Raw genomic sequence first — 17,550 nt, forward strand, 5'->3', positions numbered from 1 at the left:
GCACCAGGTGAACAAGCAGCCCTAAAAACGGTGCAGCAGGTACTTCTGAACATCCCATACACCCTGAACACCCCAAATACCCCTAAACATCCAATACAGGACCAGGAGCTATGAACATGGGGGAAACTTTACAGAAATGTTTATTTCAGGAAGTGCTTTATATAATTTAAAAGCTCTACTTGCCTAGTGTGCAGAATTGTATGGGCTGACAGTAGCAATTTATTTTACATAATTTATTTTGGGAGCAGCACTGATCTTCAATGGTGTTCAAGCTTTTGAACTGACGTCTGGAAATTTGAATCAGCTGATATTATGACTGAAGGGTATTCTGCAATATTAAGCCAATTCTTTTAGCCTGATTGCACAACCGTGTGTGTATGTAAGTGTGTGTGTGTGTGTGTGTGTGTGTGTGTGTAAATTTTTTGGATTGCACAAATATGAGCTGTCACTGCTGTGACTACTGCCTGTGGATGGCCTTGGGTTAGGCTGAAACAGGAAATAAAGATTTGTCCCCTGTTTGGGGCCTAGCAAGGTATTCTAAATACTTAAGAAACACTTAACACACACACACACACACACACACACACACACGTGTGTGTGTGTGTGTGTGTGTGTGTGTGTGTGTGTGTGTGTGTAAATTTTTTGGATTGCTAACAAAGAATTAAAGGGAGACTGATATGGCCATTAATTCTTTGTTAGCAATCCAAAAAATTTACACAAATAATGAGTTGTCACAGTTGTGACTACAGGTTGTGGATGGCCTTAGGTTAGGCTGATATATATATTTGTGTGTGTGTGTGTGTGTGTGTGTGTGTGTGTGTGTAATGTTTGTTTAGTATTTAGAATACACTTGCTTAGGCCCCAAACACGGGACAAATCTTATTTCCTGTTTCAGCCTAACCCAAGGCCATCTACAGGCAGTAGCCACAGCAGTGGCAAGCATGCCCAATTCATGTTTTTACCAACAACGAGTAAATAAGTGCAATCTCACCATGATGGATGAAATGGGAAAAGTGGAGAAAAGTGTTTCCAGAAATAATATAGGAAGTTAATAAAAAGTGAACCTTTATGGAGTGGGATTAAATTTTTTGCCTATATGTGTGTATGATAAAAATAATCATACGGTCACCATAAAAATAAGATAGTCTCATAACAGAATTCAAAACGGCAGTTAATGTAACCAACTTAAAGTTTAAATTTAGCTGTTAAAATTTCTGAAGAAGAAAGACCAAAAGATCGAGCAAATATTTTAATTTTGACACCGAGTACCTCATAATCTAGGATACCAGAGCAAGAGGATTTTTCCTTCTTTATAACCAAATGTCCTCTAAGGAATTAGAAAAAGTGCCACAACTCCCCCAAAAACCCCTTTAAAGCACTTTTGTGAAAAGAAAAGATGGTTCAGTTAGAAAGTTGCTAATAAGTCTTTTGCAAGCGCAAGAGTTTCTGGAGATATAAGAGATTTTAAGATCTTGAAGTGATTTTAATTGATTTACAATATTGTCATTTTGTACTGATCCTTCAAAACATTGAATAAGCTTTCCTGCTCTTAACATGTAGGACCCTATTACACAATCTCCATAAATGTAAAATCAAGCATGGGAAATTTTCTATGACCCTGAATATCATATTATTAATATTTTCCAGCATTCTGTAAAAATTTATTAAGAAACAGATCTTGGCTATACATTTTGGCACCCATAGTACTTTTTACCACTAGTCAGCTAATGAGACCTATCAGCTGGCTGGTAGGGAACAGATTACTGGCTTCTTACTGCTAATGCCAACATGAACTCAGGAATATGTGGTGGGGATGTGGGGGTAAAAGGTTCCTCCTCCAACAAATCCACAAAGCTCCTAGGGGGTCCATGTGCTTTTCCTAATAGATTAGATTTAGCTGGACAAAGTGAAGGAGATTGCTAGCTGTGTGGTATTACTCTTAAGCTTACTGATGGCTGTGGGAAATAAGTGATCTATAATAGGGTCAGAGGGATGGGAAGATGTTGCTCCCACCAAGACTGCAATGGCTGAAAGAATTACAGCATAAAAGGGTAAACCTTTCTTATGGTGCAGAGGTACCTATAAAAGCTGGCAGCTTCTATAGCCCTTAGGCCAAACATTTTGCACATACCCTTAATGCTATTAAGGGAGCATCTAGGATCATAAATAAAAGATTCCACACAGTTGTATGAGCAAGGGAGCTGTCAAATGTAGCAGATATGGTTCCGCTCATACTGATGCAAAGTAGGCATCATTATCTTCAAGTAGTATCCATGATATGTCTCATGTTTCAGAGTACATTGCTATAGTTTCAGAATACCTTAGCAGACAACATCTAGAGAGATGTTACAATTCTAAAGCAGAGAACTTCCAATTTTATTTCAGTTCTGTTTCTTCTGTTAAGGCCCACTTACAACTCTGCCCATTAGCACTTCATTAATTTAATTTACTGTGGCTGCCCACTCCAGAAGACTCTGGGCAGCTTACAAAATGGACAAAATGAGTAGAACAATTAAAATCCACATAAACAACAGTCTAGACTAAAATTACTAGAACAGAACAAAATAATAGTGTGACAGGATTGTCCAACATTAATCCCAGGTCTGGGAATAGACCCGGGTCTTAAGAGCTTTCTAGAATTGCAGGACATGGCAGGGTGCCATCCATATCTTTGCATAGGCAGATAGACAGTTGTCTTTTTGAGAACAAAGAAAAAGTTAGTGCATGAGTCGCTGACTGTGCTCTGGTGTGTCCCATAACACTCCTGTTCTACCCAACAATTATTTCAGACGTGAGAAAACCCAAAGTCCATTCATTCTACTTGTGGTGTTATTTATGTGTTTCAGAATTCTGTGGTAGCTCAAAATTTGTAGAATATTTGCAACATCTCCAGAAGATAACTTCTATGACTGATCATAATTCAGCATATTGTTATGTTTTAGTGTGATTTCTTACAATGAATGCAGTATTTTAATGTAGCAGTGTATGTGATAGTTGTGCATAATGGTATGATTGATTACCTGTGTTATCATTGTTACAGTTAATCTGGAAAACTATGTCTAAATGCATGGCATCCTATGTATTAATTGTCTATAATACATTCCGCAGCATTGAAACAAGTTATGTGAGATCACATTTTTACACAATGTAATGCATGTTTGCAAATGAGTCTTTTTATTTTTATTGTTTGATTATACAAAATATCAGCATATTAAGGGCTTTGAGTGCACTGGTGCCTAAATAGCTTTAATATTTGGCTTACAGGAAAACCTGATGCTTATTAACAGCCTTTTAAAGTATCTTGGAAATTTTACTAATATGCTAGAATGCTAACAACCCTGATATATAGTCTGCTTTTTTCATAAAACTCTTTGATCAAAACTGGAAAGTATCTCAAAAAAAGAACAACTAACAATGTGTACAATTTGCTGTTTGCTGAAATTTTATATCGCAAATAGAACAGATAGTACTTTTGCACTGTTTTCTTGACACTAGCTAAAATTTATAATTGATGAAAGTCAGTTACATAACTTTTTTTTTTAAAAAAAAGAATAGTTCAATTCACTTTTTAAACATAGCATACACCCAAATATTTACAATATGTTTAATATGAAGAAACATCCAGGAATAAATGAGGTTGTAATAAGAGAAAAGGTTCAGAAAATTGTGAATGGAATATAAAAGATACATGATGAAAAGTCTCTTCCCCCCCCTCTCACACACACATCTGAATTTTAGCACCCAGAATATTATACTCCTATAAAAATCCTGTTTTTTCAGGGTCTAGTCATGCATTCTCATGGATGCTTTCTAAGTGAAAAGCACTCAACAATTTGAATGTCAAGATGTGCAAGAGAAAGAATGAAAATAGAACACTGAGATCCATATAATGTTCCAAACTTTCTGATTAAAGAAATGTTTTTCTGGCTATAATGAGTCTACATCTCTACGTCTCTATGCTAGCAGACAAATACATCTTTAATTATTAATGCTATAACTAGGAAAATAAGTGACATTCCACAAAGTTAATACTGGTTGACTGGTTGACGTAGTAGATTGGATCCAGAGTATATTTACTGAAATTACTGGGACTTAAAATAGTTATGACTAATGTGACCAAATGGCTAAGTGTGACTAAGACTGGAAACAATTCAAGAATTAGTTAAAATGTTCATATTAAGAATATCTGCCCATGAGCACTTCAGTGTTGTATGGAAGAGATTTCTTTAATGCTAAGAAAAATAAGATTTGTAATTCCCAGAATGACCATAGACCAAATTGACAACAGTCTAAATTATTTGATGCACCTCCAGGCAATTCCTTCACTCAGTATAAGAATATGCTATGAGGCATACAAGGAAAATATTTTATTTCCCTTTATCTGTGTGATAAGGGGCTTAAATTCCACAAGTGCAGTAACAGAATTATTTGATTTAAGTAAGCAAGCAAAAATCCTGACTACCCAAAATGGAGAAATGTCAATAGTAACATATCCTTTACGTTTTAAACTATTAATTTTTAACAAGAATGCATATTGTATTGTAAAATACACAGATATTTGAAATGCAGATGTTTGGTCCATTAGTCATCTTAATGATATAAAATGGCTTATCAATTTAAAAAGGTACTTTATACCAGTACTTCACATGTTTTGAAAGGGATTCAGAAAAAGTGTTTTGGAATGTGTGTTCAAGCTTAAGTGCAATACCTCTTTAAAGAATGCTTGCATGGAAGCCTGAAAAAGACATTGCTGCTTTTAAAGAGTTGTTGGGCTTCTACTTGCTCTCTTCTGAATTATTTTCAAAGCACGCAAAGTTACATTGCATAACGCAGTATAATGTGAAAAATAAATTATCAAAAGATTGGGGTCTGTGACCAGTGGATTATGTGACCTCAAGCATACCAGAAAATGCACCTTCTTAGGGTCAAAATTGGAACCCCAGACAGATAGCAAACTCATCAAAAACTAAATTCTGCACAAGATTGCTACTTGACTGCTAATTTTTTTTTTAAAAAAAAGCAGAATAGTTTGCAAATATGTCTGGAAATTCAATGTAAGTAATCCAGGTTAATATAAATTCAGACAAAATTTCAGTAGGTTGAATGTGATTTAGACAAAATGGACACTGGTGGTGTGTTGTTTTTTTGAGGTACTTTTTAGGGGGATTTTTTTGCATTTTTTTAAAAAATAAAGTTGTTCACTAAATGTTCTGTTTTTCTTCCTATTTTATTCAATGAACAAACCGAAGTAGATGGTCCCCCTCACTAGATAGAAGACCCACTAGTCCCCGGATTCATATCCAACATGCATCTCCGGAGGATGACAGGTACTAGTCAGCTCCTCCTAGCTGAAAAGTAGCTTGCTGAATCATTCATATCAAGTAGGAACAGCACGTGTTTAACGTTTCAGTTTCCAGGAACCCAAATTTGCAACGTTGTGAGATGTTGTCCTTGAACTTCACTCAGTGATTATAGAGCAACTTTTAAGTCAGTGTCAGTCACACGTTGAATAGCATATTTTGTGATGAACTCAACTCTCAGTTGGCTATCACTGGAAAACATTTATTTAGGCCCTCTTATGTATCAACATAGGTTAAAAAAGCTTGCATTTGGGACCTTGAGCAAGAGGGATAGTTATATATGAGAGAAATGAGAAAGAGGAGTGTAGTAAAGGAATCAATCTTTAGTTGACGAGGAAAACATTTCCCTTTTGAGATTAACATACAAAATAAGCATTTGAGCTCTGTAGTAGAGCATATTTTGCTCCTTTGTCTTTAGTCTCTTATGATTCCTGACAATAGTTGCGTCCTACTTTGTAGCAAGAGTAGCATCACTACAATGATGCTTTAATTTTGTGCTTTATACTACATGCATGTCATGCATGTCTTAGCTCCACTGAATTCTATGAGGTTTGCTCCCCAGTAATTAAACATAAAGCTTGATCTCAAGCTATTCTACAGGACAACTTCATAGGAATAAACCAGTTTAGTACTGAGACTTACATCTGTGTAAAAATCCTCTAGGATTACATTGTAATATATGGAATCCAGCCTTTTTCTACAAGGGATTGTAGCTCTGGACAAGTTTGGCATGCTGAACCTCAATGAAATCAGTTATTTAAGTCTTCCTAACATCAGGCCAAATTGTGCCATATCTTTATTAATTCAATTTACAACAATGAGTTTGTGTAATGGTATATTTATATTTTTTTACTTTAAATTTTTTGGTGACAGACATTCTGAACAAGGCAACTGCTAATTCCAGTGCTTTGGATTTCTCTTTATATGCTGATTGGCCAAATGTGATATACTGTATGTAAATATCATCTATTGGTTTGTTGATGTTGTTGTATTATGATTTTATTCTTTAAATCTTGATGCTGCATCATTCTTGGATAATAAACTTTTTTTTCCATACGTTGTCCCTTAAAGCAAATTGCTCTTTTTAATTGGGCTGCCAAATTATGCATTCAGATAATCTTTCTTATCAACTCTTCTCAATATCTAATTCTGGATTATAAGTAGAATTATGGGTGCAAAAATACATGTTAACACTAATCAGCAGAAGAGAAGCACTATTTTCTCATCTCTGCTGCAAATTGTTACTTGATTGGATTTTTATAGCCCAAATCTGATAATTCACATTATAAGTGAATAGTATTTACACCTCTATCTTCAGCACATCGTTGCGCCAATAAAAATGCTCTAAATGTTTTGAGGATTCTCAGAAACAGATTTGCGTGTATATGCAAGGAGAAGATCAAAGGGAAGTCTTGTTGAAAGAAAGAGATGTCAGTGATGTAATCTTCTCCAGATGCATTTGAGATTGTGATTCCCAGAAAATCTATTCATTGTATATCTCTGTTTCTGAGTATTATTTATTGTAGTATGTAATAAGCCTTAGTTTAACTCTCCATAAAACATCAATAAGGCAGTTTCTTTTATACACAAGTATTGTTTATTAAAATGACATTTAAATAATATCCAGCTGAATTGAAAATATGAAGTGTCTACTGTCTCAAGTTAGTAACTAAACTATTTTCATTATCAAAATACTGCAGGTATCAAAGTGTCAAATACCACTTTTTTATCCTCAGAAGGCCTCTCTTATTAAAAATGGTTAGTGTGGAAGTAGACAGGATTACTTAGAAGTAGACAGATAAAATAATTTTTGTGGAAATTTTTGGGTTCACTTATTCCTGCCAAAGTTAACTGTCTTTTTCAATCTTTTCATTAAATGTCAAAGCATCAACATTTCAGTTAGCTTTTGAGAAGCAAAACCAAATAAAGTTAGTAGGCTTTGTGACAGAGTTTAAAAACCAAACCAAAAATTAAAAATTGTTCGGTTCTGATATTGGCCAGGTTATCATACTGTCAGGTAGAAAAAAAAATACTAGCTGTGCCCCTAATTAAGCAATTAGGTAGCAAAAAGGAGCTTAGTGTCTTCTTAGATATTGAATGAGAATTTTTTTACATGCTATAATCCTATAATCCTATTGTGGATCAACCAATATTTTTTGTAACAGTTGAAAAAATATTTGCTTATAAGAACCTGTATGGAAAGTCAATATCCATACTTCAATCCAAACTCCAAGAATTTTCTCTTTTCAACTATTGATCTACAATGGAAGCATTTACCGGTAGGTCCATTGTTTTTAGAATTTGTATGGGTGTGTATATAACAAGTTAGGATATGTATCTCAGCCTAGAATAACTACGAAAAAAATGCTCAGTACTATCTTGAAAATTGCTCTCCTCTGCAAAATAAATGCATACTATTTTTTTTATTAAATCTGTATTGCTAAAAGAAATTATTTTTGTGGCAACATAAGAGAAAAATCAGAAAGGATGTCAGAACAAATACACAGATTTTTAAAAGCCACTCACAAAAATACACTCGTGTGGCAGCTCTTGAGAGTATTTCCTGACAGGGCTGGAGAGATGTCAGTAGATTATGTAAGAGTTTGGAAATAATTTGGAAAAGTTTGTTTGGAATGTATATATGTTCTGCAGTGTTTTATGTCTCTTCCCAGGATTAGAATGTATGCATTTAATGAAATGCATATGGATGCTAAATTCATAACTCTCTGCACTCCAAATGGCCTTTTCCAAATTATTTCTGAATTTCTGCATATTCTTTGGTGTTATTGATGAGAATATGTTGGTCTTTAGTGTTTATTACTGGCTTTCATTTTATTTTGTAAGTTATTACATCACTCTTTAAAAAAACCCTCCTTAAATACACTGAAAAAGAGAACATAGAAATGTTGCTGGATGTAATAGTGGAATGCTCTTGTCATATAAATATCTTGATTGCATGTCTCCATTTTCACCGCATGTGACCATCTCTCTGTTTCTATTTGTTTCTATCCATTCTGTTCAACTTTCACTTCCATGTTTCCAAAACTTGTGAAGAACAACACTGCCGGAGTCTTGCAATCCAAAACAAGACAGTTTAAACTTCCTAAGTGCTAATCCAGAAGAAATACAGAGGTATCCTTGCTAAAGTTGTCTTGCAGCTCCACATGTATAATACATGAAATTAAATACTAAAATCTTAATTTATAACCTAGCTCTGTCACATGTTATATCGTTATTTTCTACATCTTTGAAGGATGTTTTACTGTTTGATAAATGTGTGTGTGTGTGCGTGTTGCATCTTTGTATGTGTTTCATTAAGTAACTGTTTAAATATCTTCATTTTTTTATTGGATTCCCTTTCTGATCAAGTCAGCAGATTATTTAAGATTTTGGACTTTAAGATTTTGGACTTTGACCAAATCTTTAAAGGATCCTGTAAGTTTATGGACCATAGATGCTTTTAGTTCTTTACTATAAAAAAAACATAAAACTATTATATATAAGATGCTCTTCTATTAACAGTGCATAACAGAAGGAGTAAGAAGGTCATTAACACTGCCCAAAAACCATGCTGCAGATATCCCCAAAAATAGAAAAATGCGTAGCAGCTAGTACAGCTAAATAATGTCTACAGATCTTTCAAGAAGGGTTTCACGAATGAAAAACCATAAGACAATGCAACAGACAAAAAATTCATTAAAAAGTTTAGACCATAGACCTCAAGGAGACCAATGAAATGTAACAGAAAATGGAAGTGAGAGTCAGGAAATGTTACATGCTACCCTGAGAAACATGCTTATCCGATAGTGAGAGGGCACAGTCACCACACTGCGAAACTCGAAGGAATGCATGAACTGAGCTGTGGTGGCGCAGTGGTTATGCTGACTCCCAGCTGCCTGCAGTTTGGCAGTTTGAGTTACACTGACTCAAGGTTGACTCAGCCTTCCATCCTTCTGAGGTCGGTAAAATGAGGACCCAGATTGTTGGGGGCAATGTGCTGATACTGTAAAACTGCTTAGAGAGGGCTGTAAAGCACTGGGAAGCGGTACATAAGTCTAAGTGCTATTGCTATCCTAGATCCTAAGGTCTCTGATGTGCTGTGTTGAAATTCTGAAGAGAACTATCATGATGTTTTCAAGCTTCTGAAACCTAGCGTTATGGCTTTTGGGACTACATTGTGGAATGAAAACCAAAGTTAATAGTTGGCCTGTAATGATGTTACTGTATTTTAGGCCTCTCTTTGAATGCATATAGAAAATCTCAATTAGCCAGCTCTTCAAATGATGTTCCTTTGATCACAATAGATCAAACCCCTCAATTTTTTTTTCAAGACCATGCTGATAGCGGATTGCAGGCTTGGATTCTTTTTATTGTGATTTAAGAATAAATAAGTTTTCACCTAACCTGTTCTCAGCTGTCATGTTAAGGTTATGACAAAAGAACGTTGCTGTGAATACCTGTGGTCAGTGAAAAATACAGGGGGTAATACTTTTAAACAGCTCAATTGAAGCGGTACTGATTTTTTCCTCTTTCTTTTTCTTTCTTTTTTTCAAATTCTGAAATCAGCCCAACTATATAATCTTAAAAACAGCCAGAGGGCATGATATGTTGACAGTTTAATATAGCAAGAACCCAGCTGAGTTGTGATCAGATGGTTTGACTCTATTTGAATTTAACATCCAAATGTAACATTCATACATTCTTATTATTTAGTTGCATAAGCTATAGCCAAAGTATATAATAGGTCTCACAGTTACTACATGCAAATGTGTTTTCTATAGCTTATCAATGTGTAATTCAAATAACATATATCTACCCAAGTTTATTAGCAATGCTTTTATTACCACAGTTAAATTGTGCTATTTTTCTTTTATACTGCATACATATAATACAAGAGAATCTTTTTTGAATTTTAACCCAGGAGAATTTCACTTTTCTACCAGACCCTTAATGTTGGATTTTAACCAGTAATGGAAGTTTTCCATGGCTTCGATTTTAGAATTGTTTAGCATTTGAGGAATAGTCAGCCTGGTTAGCATTATCTATACCACAGGTCTGCAACCCGCGGCTCTGGAGCCACATGTGGCTCTTTCAGCCGTCTCCTGCGGCTCCCAGTCCTCTGCCATGTGCAGTACAAAAAAAAAAGTGGGACTAAAAAAGTTCAACCAATCATTTCAAATATGCAGGGTAGGTGCATATCTCGCCTTGGCTCCACTCTTCAGTTAAACCCTGTTCTGCGCATGCGCGCATCTACGCGCATGCGTACACATTTTTTGCGGCTCCCAGTTTTTCCTTTTGTGAGGGAACCGGTTCCGAGTGGCTCTTTCACTGTTTCAGGTTGCTGACCCCTGATCTATACCAAAGAAACTGAATTTGTTAGATTAAAGTAAGGTTGGTGCAAATGGCATTTTCTCCAAAGTCCATTATTAGTAGACGTTCAGAAAACCTAAACGTTTTTGCACTTCCTTTGCAAGAAATCAAGCTAAATCTTTGCAATTTTCTGGTTTCTAGATTGCTTGCTTCTTTTTTTCATATATTTTTTTTTGGAATCTAATTTCACAGGCATCCCAGAAAGGTAGAAAGATATAGCACCCAAAAACAGACTAGGAAAAGCTCTGCATCAGAAACAGAAAGGTAAGATGGATTCTGCAGTATGTAACAACAACGTGCCTTGATCAGTTTGCTGATGTTATTGTCATTATGCAGATGTCATGCTGATCTTTGGTCATAATAAACTTTTTGTTAATATGATTATGCACATGTCATAATCTTAAATATGTAAAGTCTGTCAAAGACTTGTTACTAAGGTTTTGCAAAGCTGTTGCTAAATAGCTCTAACACGAGTCTCTAAATTTGGCAACTTTAAGACTTGTGCACTTCAGCTTCAGCTCCCAGAATTCCCCACCCCGATGGGGAATTCTGGAAGTTGAAATTCACAAGTTTTAAATTTACCTGCTCTAACATATGTCTATTTACAGCAAGGAATCACGGAGTCTTGAACTGCAATTGGCATGGAATCTCTTTGCGGAATTTCTTTGTCCATTTCCACTCTCTTTAAAGTTGAAACTGTACATGCTCTGTCAAAGCAAACCAGTGGCACCGCTAAAGAGTAAAATCCTCCTATCTGATTGCTGAGCAGAGACCATACACGATCTGCTTGAGCCAAGTTTATTGAACTGCTCACAGAAGACAGAAACAAGGTTTGCTCACTAAGAGAAGCAAAGCAAAAAGCTTATGATCTAGTTTACAAGAAAAAAACAATCACCCTTAGATGGATCGCTAACCTGAGGCAGGTTACTTCGCTTCATATCTCCTCAACTAGAAGGTGTATGCAGTGAATTAACACAGACTGACAGAATGCTTATTCTGTCCCTTCTATTCAGATCAGCAGAGAACAAGTCTTGATCTTTTTCAGTGTGAAACCTTCAGGTAGTTCAAAAGGGCTAAGACATCTCCCCAAGTCATTTTTTTTCAACACTAAACTTACATAATTCCTTTAGCGTCACTGAATTAATTTTGAATTCCCTGAATCTCTTTGTTTTGTTCTACAATCTTTTTTATATATTTTCTCTGAATCTTTCTAAAACCAGATACAGTGGATCTAAGCAATAAAAAACAGAATTATTACTTTCTTTAATTTGGAAATGCTATTTCTATTGAGGTGGCTTAAAATTTCATTTGCTATTTAAGTAGATAAATCCCTCTGCTGACTTTCATTCAGCTTGATCAATGCTATTCTAACAACCTTTTGCACATACCATATCAAGCTATGTGTTCTCCATTTCATCCTTTACCAGTATATTTGATTTCTGTTTTCTAATGAAGAACTTGGTATTTGTAGTTGAAACTATTGATGAATATTTTTTTTATTGAAAAGTTTTAAAATACAATTTTCCTTTAAAAAAACCCCCCTTCCCCCTCCCTCCTCCCCCCCTACCTCCCCCCATCCCTCCCTCCCTCCTCCCCCCCCCTCCCTCCCCCCCTCCCCCCTCCCCCCCCCACTTCCCAGAGCTGAATACAAGGTATATATATAAAAAGAAAAAAAAGAAAAACAAACATAAGCAACCATGTACTAACAACTAAAAAATCCAAAATCCATCACTCTCTAGCTTATATAGGATAAAAAATCTTTCAAATTAACCAAAATCTTCGCCACTTCAACCAAATCAGAAAACTTTAAAGTCCACTCTTCTGTAATCGGCCGTTCCTCTTCCAGTACCACATCTATAATTATTCCATACAATAAAAAAGATTGCGAACAAAACTTTAACCTCCATTTAGAAATCTTCTATATATTCCACCAAACTTTAATCCAAAAAAACTCACCCTTTCCACAAAACCACCACATATAAAAAATATATTTCGTCTACACCCAGATCTTTTCCCACCTCCCACACTTGACTATGAATACATCGTAGAAATTCCATAGACGTCTGCAAATCCTGCTATTTTCTCTTCTTAGAACGTTTTGCAGCAGCACGCGTCACCCTCTGTTCTATAAAATCATCCGACGAAGTTGTATCTTGATCTCCTCCAACACCGTTGTCTTCTATCTGACCACCTTCGACCTCTTGATGCACTCCTTCTCCAGATCCCTTTTCAGCTTCCAGAAGTGTTAATGGCGTTGCATTTAAAACATTATTATAGAAATCACGCGCTTGCATCACAGTAACCAGATGGTACCTTTTACCTTCGTGCGTCACCATCAACCCAACTGGGATCTCCCATCTGAACCTTATATCTCGTTGCTTGAGCTCTTGCACAAGAAATGTAAAATCCTTCCTTCTCCTTAAAATCTTTGGAGGAATTTCTTTTAAGACCAAAACTTCTTGATTAGCAATCACAACTTTAGTATCATAAGCAGCTCGTATAACTTCATCTCTAGTTTCCCTTTTTGCAAAATATACCACCACATCTCTAGGCAACTTTCTCTGTCTAGCAATCCATGAATTCACACGAAACACTTTATCCATGCCTCCTTTTATTTCAGATGCTGGCTGTTTCAACACTACTTCAAAAGCCTCAGAAACCAGCTGCTTTAGATCTTCCTTGGTATTCTCCTTTAAACCTCTAACTCTAATGGCAAACTGCATCTGGTAATATTGAGCAAGACTCAGTTCTTTTTCCACTTTATCTTCATTCTCCAATACTTTTGCTTCTAATATAGCATTCTTTTGAGTCAAATCTTCTAGCTTTTCCTCCAATTCTTCCACACAGCGAGCCACTTTACACACTGAAGACAAGATGTCTGCCTTCATCACTCTGAACTTCTGTTCCATCCTCTCCTCCATTCTCTCCTCCAATTTCTCCAATTTCTCCTCCATCTGTACAAATCTATCATTAATTGAGTCCAAAATTACCTGGGTGTGTTTTTCAAGAGCATCTTGTAAGTCCTTTGATGTCAATACATCAGGAGGATGCAGCGCCTGCAGTAATGATTGTTGCACAGGAGAAGTTCCAGCACTCCGAAGAGTTTTAGGGGGTGGTTTAGCCGCCATCTTTTACCAAATGTGACGCACTTTCACTTCAGATTTATAATCCAAAAAAGTCCATCAAGCTGGAGAGTAAAATATAGTAATCCTCTTCACCTTTTCCTCTTGTATCGCTCTGCCTGCTCCTTTAATCCATAGTCATTCCTTCAGGCAGGGGTGGTCGCAGACGCCTGGCTCTGCTCCAAGAAATCAGGAGCAGAGGCGCCGGCCAGCTGGGAGCAGTCCAGGCTACAGGGGAGTTCAATCCTTCAGCCGCCCAAGCCATAAGCTCAGGCGGCCCTGGAGAACTCTACCCCTACCTGGGAGCTCGCCCCCTCCTCTTCTCCCGAGGAGGGGGCTTCAAATTCGCCCGAACAGCTGATCGGCGCTGTTTCGGGCGAAAAAACAACAGCTGAGCCGCGGGCAGCCCGGGAAGGCTGTCTCCGTCGCCGCGGAGCCACCGGAAGTCACTATTGATGAATATTTTGATCATATGGTTTTCAGTCCAGTTACACATTGGCCTAATAGATCTGCTACCCATCCCATGTTAATGAGCTTGCTAACTGGAATATCATGAATTACTTTGCCCAATATTTTGCTGAAATTGGGATATATAATAACCACATCTTTTTCTCAGTTGGCAAAAATGACACACACTTAGTCTGACATGATTTACCCTTAAAAAAATTCATGAATACTTGTATTAATCATTGTATTATTTCAAGGGTGCTACTACCATGTGTTTCTAGAAGGGGATTTCTAGCCCTAAGAATCTGTGATCTCCCAGTCATAGTTAGGGGAAAATATCATACTCAGTCAAGATCTAGAAATCATTCTAGTATCAGACCATTATTCACCACCTAGTTTCTGGAGGTTCAGTGCCAACTTCTCTATTTTAAAATATTTTAATTAAGAATTACAAATAGAAAGAATAAAAACTAATACAAACTATAAAAATATAGGAATATAATAAGAAAAAAATCTAAAAAAGGAACAAAAGTGTAGAAAATCCTCATCATTTGTTCTTTATCAGCAAAAGTACAGTAAGGAAAACCATATATAACTAATTTTCTATTTTAACCTTGATCAAATAAGCCAAACCTGTATTCCTTGCTTAAACTTTTAACAATGTTAATTTTTAACCCCATCAAATATAGTCCCAGAACTCATTATACATCCAGCAAGTAAAAAATCGTCCTTTTATTATTACTTCTCATAAACTCTTTCAGGATTTCAACAGGCCTCTTTCATGGACCTAGTGAGATAAATTCATCCAAATCACTTTTCTAGTTTAATAATTGTATATCTCCTTTACTTAGCGAAATACCCATCAGTTTTGTTTATATATCCAAAACATCTTCTCCATATTTTTGTCTTTATTGACACATTTACAGCTATATTCAACTTAATTTGTTGCTTGTTCTTCTTTTGTAACTTTATTGATGCAGGATCTATCTATCATATCAAGTAATTTTGGAAGACCAAAATGCAAAAACTTCCATCAGAGATTGAGCTTCATTCTTTCTTAATGAGATGAATTTATTGTCCTCAAGATCCCTTTACCATCAGACTTTCCAGGTCCCAATACTATATTTCCTCTTAAAAAGCCCCAATCATCTTTTTGCATGAGAAGAATTCTTCTAATTAATTCCTATAAAGCTATAATTCCAATTCCATCTGAACACTTAATCCATTGTTAACTTTCTACAATCTACATTCTAAGCATCCTTTTACTGTTTAGTCCAAAATTTTCCAGAACTTTTAAAATCATATTTAAAACCCTTTTTCCAAGGAAAAAGCAATTCACCTGATGAATACAGTCAAACCTTGCTGATCTCAAGGGTATTAATATTTACAGTAGAGTTTTTTAAAAAAACTTCAGAAAGAGTTGAAGAAATTAGATTTGGCCATGCTTTATCCCTTGAAAGTCTGCATTACAAGCATGAGCTTTGTAGGTATCCGTCAACTCCCAGCCACTCAACTCATAACTCAACTGCTATCTACTTGCAGTCTATTCACAAGGAATAACAGTCTGGAATTGTGTACTATCTCAAAGATCTCTCCTTCCTATGTTTTTCTCATAAATGCAGTACCAGCAGGACACAATGCTTATTGGAAGCACCTCCAACTTCTCTATTTTTGATTAGGTTGCTATTAAATATATTCACAAGATTAGTTTCTGCCTCACAGATGTGACCACCACCTCCATGATGTCTAATGTTTTCTTACATCCTTTGCTCAGTCTATCTTCATTCATTGAATTATTTATATCAGACAAAGGGATTACTAATTAAAATCTGGTTGTGTTTTGTGTTCCCATCATTCTGATGTACAGTGGATTCATATGAAAATTTTCAGAATGTTGCAGTACTTCAGTGCAAAACCCTGATAATTCGATGAAGGACATATTCTTGTATTATGCATTTCCCTCACTCAGGAGGCAGAGAAATCTGCAAAATTCTATGTTTCTTACAACAGTAGGGCTATCACACTGAGAGAGAAGAGTGCATTATCTGTCAGGAATGATTTTGGATCTTGGGAAGGTAGTTTTCATTCATGTACCAGAAGAAGCAAATGATAGTTTTTGATAATAGATCTCTATTTAAATTGTCATTTTATTTTTTGTAATTTCTCTGTAATACTTTCTGTTATCTTTTAAATGATCTGGGCTATTGCAGTTTCCTAATAATACCACACTGAGTATTGCAATATTAAGGTAATTATGTCCATGATTTTAACAAAGCAATGATTTCAAAAGAGGAAATGTAGACATGAGATGGCATAAATACCAGCTGAAAAAATATCCTGGAATTATATTCTCAGAGATTTCTCATCTGGTGATGTGTGAACATGTTCTAACATTCTGTTTAAAAAAGAGTTGACGTATGGATATAACAATATTATTAATTCCACAAAATTGTCAAATGCTTAGCTTTCTACTGATAGTTTTATAGATTCACAAAACAGCGTACATATCCAACATACCTTCCTCTTCCTATTTTCCCCAAAACAACAAACCTGTGAGGTGGGTTGGGCTGAGAGAGAGAAAGAGACTGGCGCAAAGTCTCCCAGCTGGATTTCATGGCTAAAGTGGCACCTGAACTCACGGTTTCCCGCTTTTTAGCCTGGTACCTTAACCACTAGACCTCTCACATTAAGAACATAAATATAGTAAGATAGTTTGTGTATATTTTCTTTTTGATATTTTAACATTTTCTTGTATTTATAATATATCATTGATTTGTTTGTGTGTGACACCACCCTATTCAATGTTATTTTTTTTCCTGCAGAATGCGCCAACCAGGAAGTCCCATGCAGTCATCTCCAGCAGATATGTCTTTCAACCGTAAGGGGAGACAGCTTCCACAAGTTCCCATCAGGAGTGGCAGTATAGAGCAAGGTATCAAAAAAGACTAGTTTATAGTTTGAAAATCTTAGCTCTGTTTTCCTCTTCCTTTCTCCTCTTGTTTTTCAAAAACATCTTGGATCTTGCTTAATAGATTCTTCATGTTTTTATTGGTTTCCACTGATAGGGTAGGACAATATTAAAACATGTATTGAATTGTATGGGTGATTAAAAAAAGGTTGATGTTTTATTTGTGCAGATACATATCAATTATTTCTGTGATCATTTATTCTTTATTTTATCCCCAAGATGTTTGGAGATCCTCATTCTATTTATTGACATGTCTTGAATTTTATTTTGTTTTGTTAGCTGA

At 35.8% G+C, this 17,550-nt stretch overlaps 1 protein-coding gene across 26 annotated transcripts in view; it reads left to right on the forward strand.

The window, feature by feature from the left end:
• Positions 1-17,550, forward strand: part of RIMS1 (regulating synaptic membrane exocytosis 1) — a gene marked incomplete at both ends in the record, with an annotated part of 283,958 nt that overhangs the window by 205,484 nt on the left and 60,924 nt on the right. For 11 of the 26 annotated variants that reach the window (XM_083350614.1, XM_083350605.1, XM_083350599.1 and 8 more), the window contains 2 exons: positions 10,923-10,994; positions 17,122-17,231. In XM_083350614.1, coding sequence (XP_083206740.1) covers positions 10,923-10,994; positions 17,122-17,231 — 182 coding nt within the window. Of the gene's footprint in view, positions 1-5,252; positions 5,328-8,414; positions 8,493-10,922; positions 10,995-17,121; positions 17,232-17,550 lie in introns of all 26 variants that reach the window. The other 15 variants (XM_083350613.1, XM_083350615.1, XM_083350604.1 and 12 more) reach the window with 4 other exon arrangements.

Source organism: Vipera ursinii (genome assembly GCF_947247035.1).
Source record: "Vipera ursinii genome assembly, chromosome: 1".
NCBI lineage: Eukaryota > Metazoa > Chordata > Lepidosauria > Squamata > Viperidae > Vipera > Vipera ursinii.